The 12,359-nt window shown below is 33.5% G+C and overlaps 1 protein-coding gene across 2 annotated transcripts in view; it reads left to right on the top strand.

The window, feature by feature from the left end:
• Nucleotides 1-4,434: 4,434 nt before the first annotated feature.
• LOC111627001 (E3 ubiquitin-protein ligase ZNF598-like) overlaps nt 4,435-12,359 on the top strand; it is a 39,080-nt gene continuing 31,155 nt past the window's right edge. The window contains exon 1 of one of the 2 annotated variants that reach the window (XM_023370540.1): nt 4,435-4,717. In XM_023370540.1, coding sequence (XP_023226308.1) covers nt 4,559-4,717 — 159 coding nt within the window. In that variant the 5' untranslated portion in view covers nt 4,435-4,558. Of the gene's footprint in view, nt 4,718-7,079; nt 7,396-12,359 lie in introns of those variants that run through there. The other variant, XM_023370538.1, reaches the window with a different exon arrangement.

The following is a 12,359-nucleotide window of genomic DNA, read 5'->3' as shown; positions in this document are numbered from 1 at the left end:
CGATGACATTTCTGTTCTGTTTTGAGTTAGTGTGGCACCCGCCTTGCGGAGATCTGTTTCTTCAAGTTGACTGTGAGGATTTGATGTGCCAAATAATGCTTTTGCATCAATATCGTCGCACGTGTTGTGATGATCTTTTCCAAGCAGTTCTGCAAGACGTGCCATGGTTGCCTCGTTAGTCGTAGTTATTGATTGTCTGGATCTCGGATCATCTAAGATGCTTCAGTGGCCATGATGAAAACAGTCTGCTCAGCATGACACTGCTTCGGTCGACGGTGTCACTTCCACACATTTCCACCTATGCTTTCTGGATGTCTGTGGGTGTTTTCCCACATAACGATTTGATTTTGATGTAGGCATGTTGATCTTTACGTGTGACAGTACCTGAGTGTTTTGCAGATGCCATTGTCAGTCGCCTTCTGCTCAGCACTTGTTTACTGCAGTCCGTCACGCCAGTTCTCATCTGTCACGTCTGCAAAAATGCTTGTGCAAGCGTTCAACGTGATTGCGTCCATCACGCAGTGTGTTGCCAGATTGTGCAAGACACATATCCCACTAGCAGACCCCGCCACGCGTTGTTGTGGCTCAAAATGTATTTATTATAAATTTATAACACTTCCCCGTGGGGGGGATTTTTCGAATAATTTCTTCTTAGTGTGCATTCTGTTGACGTACCTTAAAATGCAAGAAACCGCATCTAAAATAGTATAAATAGAAGCAGAGTTCTTTACGGTAAGCCTTAATCCTAACCATCTCTCTTCAGTGGGGGGGAATTTCGACACGTATATTATATAAAAACACGTGCGTATTCGAATGCAGCGTTGTGTCAAAATTTCAAAGGAATCGGTAGGAACAAACGAACATTATATTTTTATTTATATAAATAGATAGAAGATGATCCACTTTAGTTCATTTTCACAGAAAAGCGTAATGCCTCGCAGAAAAACAAACTTAGGGCGTCGTACTCGTAGCGCCATCTGTTGGACATAAAAGCCTTAATCTAGATTATATATTTTAATTTATATGAATGTTTAATGGAATAATATACAGCCTATGTCCACCCTGAGGTTCCATTTTAAATATTGGTGAAAGAATTTTTGAAATTGGATGAGTAGTTTCGGAGATTACCTGCTGCAACGAAACATACATACATACATACAAACATTACCTCTTTATAATATTAGTATAGATGTATCATTTGGAAAAGAACAAACTAATTAGTGAATTTCTGGATAAGGTTAATACTAACAAGGATGGGTTTAAACTGAAGATGGAACAAGAGAGAAAAAAGAAAGAAAACTTAAAACAAAACTTATATCTAATATATACAATAATATGGCATATTGCCACAACACACAACGGATCGGCTCGGATGCGATCGAATACGGAGATTTACAGATTAGTCTTCAAATATCGAAAAGGAGGACATTTAAGACACTTCGGGAGAGGACAGAACTTACAAAAAGACTCTCCTCCTAAAGGAGAACGATTGGTCACCTTAACGTTTAAGGAAAGAGGAGAGAGCAGGTAATTACAAGATATGAAAACATGTAATTAGGAATAAAGCAGTGCCGATATCAGATTGCCGTTCACTTGCATCGAATCGTCTGAGCACCTGTATTTTAGTTTCCAGCGAAATGCTTTTTCTTGTCGCTTTACTTTCTTTTTTCTTTGCAATCACCCATTGGAAAATTAAAAATTGTCGTATTTATCAAAATAAAATATTATGTTTATATCTTTATACGCACAACGTTGATTACCGATCATAAATCAACTGTGACGCAGCAAACATGCGTTCGAACTGCTATAATACGTGCTGCGAGACTGCATGTGCGTATCAAAGCAACAAAATTGTGCGCGATTTCGGGGAATTCCAATACTACCGCGTAATACTGAAACAGCGTGAAGCCGGTCTTACTGTACTGTACCTTCCCACCAACGGTATTACTCATGTTATTAATAAACTCAGTGCATCATCCAGAATTGGTGTCAACAAGCCAGTTTCATTTCGTATTACGTTGCATCTTGTTAGATCGTCAGTTGCTTCATAACCAGAGTTAGCCATACAACTTTAATCTAATTTCCAGACTGCCCGAACGTTGCGGAGAACTAACTAGCAAGTGTTGCTTTCTATGTTCGAAAGCAGATGTAAGAGTTTAAGCATATTATCATCAGCCACCCTTCTGTCGATTCTCACTGTGCGGCGGTTAGTTACCAAATATACCTTTCTGCTTTCGTGGGCCTCAACTCGTAGCCCTCATGCAATTTCCAATCGCGCACGCCATAGTTTTTTGCACAGTGCAAAACGAAGCGAAACCACGCAGTCGAATTTGTGAAAAAAAAAAACGCTATTTGCAGCAAAGAAAATTGTACAAAATCGCAAAAGTTAAATTATCTGCAGTCGAGAAGCGTGAATCGGCCGGGAATCGAACCCGAATCACTCGCTTGGGAAGCGAATATTCTTCCGTTGAACTACCGGTGCTCTTGCGCGCCGTCATCTCTACAAGAAATTCGACTTAACTTCCTTCCTTTCCCCGCGAGACGAATAATTTCGAAAAATTATTTCTTAAGGTTAGTTCACACTGAGCGAATAGTGAAAGTGAATGAAAAGCGATTTTTTTTTTTTCGCTTAGCGAAATCGATCCATACAATCAAAAGCAAAGCTATTGCGAATTTTAAGCAGCCAATCATTTGCAAGTTAGAGAAAATGTCATCTGGAAAAACTAAATGACTGCTTTCGATATTCTGTTGTTAATAACGCTTGATTGTTTATTGAGAAAAAAAGATACGAGGAGCAGTCAAAAATTCCTGGAATTGTGATCTTGTACCGTATATGACAACGCAGACCTAATCACCTTCAAAGTAGGCTCTTTCTGAACAAACACGCTTGTTCCATTGATCCTTCCAATGTTGAAAGCAGGCGTGGTATGCTTCCTTTGAAATTTTCCGGAGTTGGGCCGTCGTATTCGATATGATGTCTTTCCTGCTTGCGAAACGCAGGCAGGGAGGACATCATATCAGTCCCTTTGAGGCCTATTTTGAAAGTAGGGAAAAGCCAAAAGTCACTAGGAGCAAGATCTGGAGAGTAAGGTGACTGGGTGATGGCAGGAATGCTTTTGTCGGCGAGAAATTGTTGCACAACAAGCGATGTGTGACTCGGTGCGTTGTCGTGATGGAGAAACCACTGTCCACGCCTATTGTCCGGCCGCTTCCTCGTAAACTTGCTTCAGGATTGACAGCATCTCTGTAGCAGTTTTCTCCAATTTGCACATGAACTTGATGTTTGCACGCTGTTCGAACTGGGACATTGCGCCGAATGATAAGCAGTCACGTTCAATAATTATAAAGGCACTACAGTAATGACTGTGCAAGTATAAACTTGCACGAGCATTACACACTGTGAATAGACATGCTGAATTTCCCACCATAGCAATGCATAATTTTATCTTATATCGCATTTTCTAACTATAGGTAAATTCCGGAAACTTTTTGACTGCCCCTTGTACGTCAAAAAGAAAACTATGCTGGGCGAGAGGAATATTAAAAATCCATGAATTACAACATTTACTCTATTGCGTGAGAAAGTTTGTGTCATCATCTTGAAACAACAAGAAGCACGTGAGCACTAGCGGGAATAGGATTGGTGGCGAAACAATTTCGCCACTAGCGAAGAAGCTCGACAGTATCGAACTCCAAAACGATTCGCGAAATTATAAATTTCGCCGGAAACGTCATATCTGACTGTTATTCTCTCTGTTTTTCGCTTCAGCCAACAGTGCGAACTAAGCTTTAGTGTATAGTACACTCTCATGACGTATCATTTGTACCAAATTTCAACTTTCAACTCCAAACCGTTGGACTCTGCGCTTATTATTATTATCAACTCATCTCGATTATATTATAAGAATATACAGTTTTTGTTTAATCTAGACTCATTCATTATTTTAGAAAATTATTCACAGATGGCGTAACATCATTGCGCACGAGGAAATTTCTTAATATAAAAAGGCTAATTTAAATTTGTTTAAACGGAGCACGTGTTTGAAAATTTGAATCTTTCCGTTTTATCAATAATTAAAAATTTTTACTCGTGTAATAGTTAAATGATTAATTTAACTATTACACGAGTTCGTGCTACTTTGTTACGTAATATATCGGTAAAATTATTATTCATAGATATCGAAAACCAAGTTTAGAGAAAATCAGATAATCTCCCATCTATCAAATACGCGTAAATAATATTGTCGTCATTGGTCTGACGCACTTCCGATTACATCATAGCGCGGAACATGTACGGTACACAAAATCGAAAACAAACTACCTCAATTTAAAATTAACAAATGATATAACTAATTAAGTTGGAAGTATAAAATATTTCTGTTATTTCGTCAAAAAAAAAGAAAAAAAAAAAAGAAAACACATTTCAAATCCGAACAGTTTTTCGATAGGTGGCGTTTTGTACTGTTCTCCATTTTCCTTTCCGGTTTTGATAGAGCATACGAAAGCAGAAGTCTTGTCTCCCTTAACAAGTCTAATTTTAGTTACCCTCTCTCAGGATATGGATCAAACCGATGACATATGTGTTCTCTGTTGTAGAAATATATCGATTTATGCCGTAGGTTTCTGCGACCATCACGTATGTTACGAATGTTCAACTCGAATGAGAGTCCTCTGCAAGCAAAACGAATGTCCAATATGTAGGAGCGATCTACCAAAGGTGTGTAATAAATACAAAACAATGATTTCTCCTTATTAAGTAATCGATATTAATTACTTATTAAGCACTTCTAGAGATACACGACTATAAGGATGTGGTTTTGTAATGTGTTTTGATTCATTATGAATGAAGTTTCTATACTTCATCGTTTACATCTGTTTTTAATTCTATAAAATTAAATAAAACTGAAGCTATAACAATTTAAATAGTAGATACGGAAACAATAAACAGGATGAATGAAGTAGTGTAAATATTTATAAATATTAAAATACATATTATACAGAAATATGTTTAAATATTGAGATTAAGAACAATATGTTAAGGAATTCTTCAAAGAAATCAAATTTGAACTTTACAATGTTACAGGAAAGTTGATCTAATTAGTAAATTTCCTCATCGTGGTGTAATAGTGACTTGAGATGATGTAGAGATAAGGTGAATGAATTTAAAGAAGATTGCTTCTGACATAGTCCCAATTCTAAAGTTTTCTTGTCATACATGTAAATAAGACAAGATTTATCACATAAATTTAAGAATAATTTATTTAGATAACCTTAATTTAATAAAAAAAAATTAATAAATCAAAAATATTTTGTAAAATACGGTAGACTCTGTTAATTGGCATTCGTGGGGATTGGTAGATAAACGTGCTTTTGGTTGCATGAGCATTAATATTAAAAATAGGCCTAACTAATACTATACCTCATACAATATTGACTCTATTGATGTGATATTAATTTTGACGTTTGAGGTAATTTAAAGCAAATAAAGACTGACTTGATTTAATGTAATATGCATCCAAACAAAAACATCTGAGATGTAAAAAATTATGCCAAGTAAAAATCTATGACAATTTAAACAATGATCAAAATTTTTTTTAAGTTTTTTCTTTGGTAAAGATAAGCTTTGTGCTTGGAGGTGAAATGTAGAAAACAGTAATACAGGTAAAAATCTTGTGGGGTACCACTTTCAAGTGCCAAGCTTATCTTTACCAAAGAAAAACTTCTAAGAAAAATTTTGACCATTGTCTAAATTGGTATAATTGTATTATATCTCAGATGTCTTTGTTTAATAATTATATTAGTTCACCAAGACATAATACGATGACGTATAGTTCAATTGGCACTCTGTGATTGAGCACATCGCTAATCAACACGCCACCAATTGTGTTGATTGGCAATGTGCTCGGTCATCAGCTGAGAGCGCCATTTCAACAGGCTGTTTAGAAAACTCTTTATAAAAAGTTTTAATTTGCATGAATTTGAGCTTTTGTAATTCTGAGTAACATTTTGAATAAAAATTCATTTGTTTCCATGCAATTTTATCTTTATAAGCATAAAATTAAGCCTTAAAACGGAATTAGCTCTGATGAAATCCCCATGAACTTTGACTTATCGACCTGGAAGTTTCATGAGCATCTCCCTGATAACGAGAAAGGCTTAAGTTTAAAATTTGAGCTTTCAAGACCCAGTAGTTTTTTCTCTATGAGCATCTGTAGTGCTGAATGAAGAGAAAGAAGTGAAGAAAATACAGCTTTTTTGGAGATTTTTGCACTTTTCAATTGCTTATATTTTGGCAACCACTTTATAGAAAATCTTGAAATTTTGCGCACTATCTAAGAAAACAATTTTCTTTTGAATGAGATATTTGGAATTACTTCAGGTGTTTGGAGAGCAGAAAAATTTACCCAGAAATCTGCAACTATGATTCCTGTGTGTGTGTGTATATATATATATAGTCAGTCAGTGACTTTTTTACTGATGGGGACTCACAACTCTTGATGATTAAAAATAAAATCTGTTAAAGGCAAAAAAAATTTGTTTTTTAATTAAAAATTTCTTTTAGAAAATTAAAACAATCAAAAGATCTAATATATCTTTAGAAAGGATCTCAGATAAAACCAAAAAAAAAAGAGAATGTAATAAAAAAATTTTTTTTAATGTATAATTAATGTATAGTCTTTCAGTAAATTTGTAAAAACTTGGAATCTGAAAAGCATTTACTTTAAACTGAAGAGGAATGTAACTCCTAGAAATGCATATTTAATAAACTAGAACAACCAAAAGGTCTCTTGGTACCCAAGTGAAAACATTTCTTAAAAGTTCTCACGCTACAAGCTGATATAGAAGCTTAATAACTACTAATGTAACAGCTTTGTGAATGCAGTGTACGGGTATGATTTCGGTTAAATGACAGTAGGAGACAAACGTGGTGCAGGAGTCATTGGTCTGACGCACTTCCGATTACATCATAGCGCGGAACATGTACGGTACACAAAATCGAAAACAAACTACCTCAATTTAAAATTAACAAATGATATAACTAATTAAGTTGGAAGTATAAAATATTTCTGTTATTTCGTCAAAAAAAAAAGAAAACACATTTCAAATCCGAACAGTTTTTCGATAGGTGGCGTTTTGTACTGTTCTCCATTTTCCTTTCCGGTTTTGATAGAGCATACGAAAGCAGAAGTCTTGTCTCCCTTAACAAGTCTAATTTTAGTTACCCTCTCTCAGGATATGGATCAAACCGATGACATATGTGTTCTCTGTTGTAGAAATATATCGATTTATGCCGTAGGTTTCTGCGACCATCACGTATGTTACGAATGTTCAACTCGAATGAGAGTCCTCTGCAAGCAAAACGAATGTCCAATATGTAGGAGCGATCTACCAAAGGTGTGTAATAAATACAAAACAATGATTTCTCCTTATTAAGTAATCGATATTAATTACTTATTAAGCACTTCTAGAGATACACGACTATAAGGATGTGGTTTTGTAATGTGTTTTGATTCATTATGAATGAAGTTTCTATACTTCATCGTTTACATCTGTTTTTAATTCTATAAAATTAAATAAAACTGAAGCTATAACAATTTAAATAGTAGATACGGAAACAANATTTTATATACTTATAAGTATAAATGGCTTTATTCTTTGAAAAATTTACAATTCTAAATACATATTAATTAAACTTAAAACTACATATTCACTATTTAATTTAATAATAATTATTCAATAATACATTGCTTATCAGTAATTAATTTGAATTTCTAAAAGTGATTGAAATAAAAATAATGTATTAAAGTGAATATTTACCATGTTTTGATAATTCAAGCAGGTTATTATAACAGTTGAATTCTTATAATTATAATAATACACTTGAGATAAATGTTTAAAATATTATTGATTATATGTAGTGAATAAAAATCTAATGGAATTTTTAAAACAGTATAAAAATTTTCAAGAGTTTTTAGGAAGTTTCATAAGATTAAGAGTTTTGTATTAATAATACAGGTTAATCATAAACTTTGACATAAATATAAGTATTTATTATACACAAAAGTTGTTGGCATTACAATACTGTATGTGATATAGTTTATTCAATAAATTGAACTTCCTTTACTTGAAATTCTAACTTGAGTTTATTTTTGTCTTGGGTTAACTCCCATTGACTCAATGCATTATATTTCTGTAAGTCAAGTAGTTTTGAGATCTTGTTTTGCTACCTTGAAATTTAAAATCCAGATAGTCTAATTTTATTTGCTTTGTATTTTCAAGAGGATGAATGATAATATAAAATTGAAAGATTGGTATTGTATAGAATTATGCCTTTCATTGCATGACATAAAATTCTAAATTAATGATATTTTGTACCTAGAATAATTATTTATTTCTAAATGCAATCAAATCTTATCACTTTAAAATTTTTATATTTTATTTTGAAAATTTAAAAAAACAATGGTTTAAAAATGTGACAATCATATCTGTGATTCAACAATTTATTGAATTATTGACAATCAAATTTGAGTTTGTTCATATCTGTCTCCTTATTTGGAACTAAACATTAATAATGTATAAATTTCACTGCAAAGTTTGAATTGCATGTTGACTTTTTCATCAGTGATAGTGACTAGTTAATCAACTTATAGTTAGTACAGTTTGTTTCATGAATCTTGGCTGGGCTGTAAAAATGCACAATAATAGGGATCAGTCAATTTATTTTATGAAGGGAACAGATTGTGACAAATCTTTGAGGGGATCACCATGTTTTAACAAAAAAAGGTGCACTTGAGTTTTTTAAAACTTCCAGAATCCCAAGTATCATGCAGTGCCCAGCTAAGATATGTAAAATGATATGTATTCACTATTTCCATTCCAAAGTAGATAAAAATGGCAAACAAGAGAAAACTGAAGGTTTTGTTGAGAGTGGAAAAGGTATGTCATAAAGATCAGTGGAAAATAAAAAGAAAATATCAAAATTTGACATTCCATTGAGTCTCTCTCTCTATATTTGAGAAACAATAAGAGCAATTTGGAAAACTTCAATGAACAATATCAGACAAAACATAAAATAAAGTGTAAATGTGAGTGTTCAGATGCTAAAAAGTGTGTGCTGCAGTAGTTTTTGCAGTTTAGAGACAAGAATATTCTTGTCAATGGAAACTTCTTGGAGAGAAAATTGAATGATTTGGATAACAATTGGGACATATCTAATTCAGAGCAAGCAATGCATGGCTGAATAATTAAATTCAATATATATATGTATATTGAATTTATTGAATTGAAAACTATTATATATATATAATAGTTTTCAATTCAATAAATTCAATATACATATATATCTGAATTATCTATTATATATATAATAGTTTTTAATTCTATAATGATAGTGCAGAATTGTAAGAGTAGGATCACATGAAATGGTTGGAACATTTTACCAGAAATTGTGCAGAACTACAGCTTGGATAACATTCTCACATTCTCAATGCAGACAAAATACTTTTTTTAAGTGTCTGCTAGATCTGTTGGACAAAACAATGGTGTTCAAAAGTGATTCATGTCATGGTGGTAAGGAAAGCAAAGAATAAGAAGTGTTTGGAAATGAAACAGTAAGCTTAAGAAAGCAATATACAGTATTAACATAGTTATCTGATGCAAATCATGATAAATAAATAAAATACTTTCTTACTGGAACTACAATCAATATAAATAAAAACAAAACCTTTAAACATTCCAGCAAATCATTTTTAATATCTTAAAAATGTTTTTGAACGCTTTAAGTGGTCATCCTCAGTTATCATTCTGAATCGAACGAAGAATTTGAAATTACATAAAATAAAATTCAGTTACACAAAATTTACATTAACATTTAACAAGCTTAAATAATCACAAAGACTATACAAATTATTTAAAACGAAATAAAGAAATAAAATAAAATATATATGTTACCGCTAAAGCTCGAAATCCGTTAATGTGCGCATTACCTAGCTAATCTGCAGATTAACTAGGGTGATCCGTTAAAGCTGCGAAAATTATTCCATTTCTCAAATTACCTAGGTAATGTTCAGATTATCTAGGTAATCTGCAAATTACCTACTAGGCACTCGGTAAAGTGAAAATAAGATTTTTGCTGGAACAACAGCAACGTTTCTGTACGCTTAAATTAACATAATGTTATTTATTTAATTTTCAATATCTAAAGAATCAAGTTAATACAATCAACAAATTAGTTGATTGAATCAATCATCAATCAATTAAAAAAACTTTAATACAAAAATCAAACGGTTTAAAATATTACTACAATTAGGGAAATGAATTTGCAAAACATATGATAAAATTGTACTTACTTATTAGTGCAATCTAAAGATTGGTGACACTTTGAATTACGTAGCAATTGGTTTTTGCGACAAGCACGCCTATTTGTGGTACATTTAGATTTGCAGTCACATTTTCTGAAACCCTGCCCAGTACCAAGGGATTGTTTTATTGCTGTTTGACGTAAAGATATTTCTACAGCAGGGACATCCATCTTCTTTCGTTAAAAATCTCTCTTTGCAAACACTGAATTCAGATTTTGCATACAATTGTTTTAAAATACCTGTTTTAGTATCAAGTTTATAAAAGCCATCCTCTGTTTTACTAAGAACCACAGCTAAAATTGAACGTGCATCAGTTTTTGCTCTGTCTTCTTCGGGTACTTTAATTCTCACAGCGAAACCTTCATCGACGTTTGGGTGCTTTGCATTAGAAACTGCTAACATTTTCTTTGCTTGCTTTTCTAAACATTTCTTGGCTTCATCACGCTGTATTTTCTGATCCATATTCTTTTTACAGATGATGCACAATACATTCTTACCATACCCTTCCTCTTTAGGATCTACTTCACCACAAACTGCGTGAACAAACATATTACACGATTTACACTTGTGAGCACTTGATGCTGCTTTTGAGCAAACAATACAGACTATGTCTTGTATAGTGCTCTTTACAGGCTCCGTACGAAACTGTGATGGCGATTCTGCTGAAGTTGAGAGTAACTCAGTGATGACTTCTTCAACTTGCAGAGGCGATTCCTTGGAGGTGCAGGGTAACTGAATATTCTTCGTGACTGCATCATCAATCAACGGTATAGAAGGCAGTTTAAGATTACTATCGGTAAATTCTTGTATTTCTATAGGTGATTCTGTAGAAGCGGGGGATAACGGAATGTCCTCTTGAGTAAGATTTGACTGTGATCTCATAATCACAGTCTCTTGTGAATCTTCTAATTTTTCAAGGTCTTCTTCAGTTTTTATCGAATGTCAAACAATTCTCCGGCATGGACAAACTTTTTCAAACCTTTCTCGCGCATCTGACAACGGCTCAATGAGTTTTTCACAGCCTCGTACAGTCAACACATCACACCTTTGAATTATTTGATAATCTCGAGATGATTCTTTCTTCTTGGAAACTTTTATTTGCTTTACATCTTCAATTATGGAATCATACTTTGGTTTGTTATTAAAACACTACGTATTATATTTTAAATCTTCGCTAAAGAGGTTTGCGAAGAATCTTTTCTTGATTTTACTCACCAATTCGGTGCTTGCTTGCATTCTAGGATTTAAATTTATCTACGTAAAAAGAAGGAGTGGGGAAAGGAAGTGAAAGAAACAAACTTTTGAACTTTAATGATACGGAAGCCGTTAATGTGCAGATTACCTAGATACTCTGCAAATTACATAGGTAATTTGAGAAATTGAACAATTTTTGCAGCTTTAATGGATCACCCTAGTTAATCTGCAGATTAGCTAGGTAATGTACACATTAACGGATTTCGAGCTTTAGCGGTAACATATACATCCAGTAAAAAGTATTATAATTAACTTTTCCACTTATATAAACTATATCAACTCATTGTAGAAGGATTCCACGCCGATGACAATCCGTCAGCATCCCTATGATTAATACAGTTTGTGTTCAACTGCGCCTTGTGAATTTCTAATTTTTCTAGATGTTTCACGGCTTGCTTGGATCACGGCTTGTAGCCTTGATGATCGATGCCTGGTCCCAGAAGACTGATATCCTGCTGTTTGGCAAAAGCAGCAAGCACTGTAGAGTCTATGTTTTTATTCACCAAGTGCTTGTGTTTAACAATTCTTTTCTGTAAGTTTCTCACAGTTGCTCCTATGTATACCAAGTTGGAGTTAAATCTATGATCTTTTAACAGTATAGAGTATACCCCTGCCATCATGTTGCATTCGTAACTGCCTTTATCATTCCTTAAGAGTCTGTATACAGTGGGATTACACCTGTAAACTATCTGTATATTCTTACTTCTGGTAACCTTATTAACCATTCCTTCGAGGAACGGTATG

Source organism: Centruroides sculpturatus, unplaced genomic scaffold, assembly GCF_000671375.1.
Source record: "Centruroides sculpturatus isolate CEXI.00-Female unplaced genomic scaffold, Cexi_2.0 scaffold445, whole genome shotgun sequence".
Classification (NCBI taxonomy): Eukaryota; Metazoa; Arthropoda; class Arachnida; order Scorpiones; family Buthidae; genus Centruroides; species Centruroides sculpturatus.
Note: the sequence above shows the minus strand (reverse complement) of the source record. Positions and strands in the feature narration are given on the sequence as shown.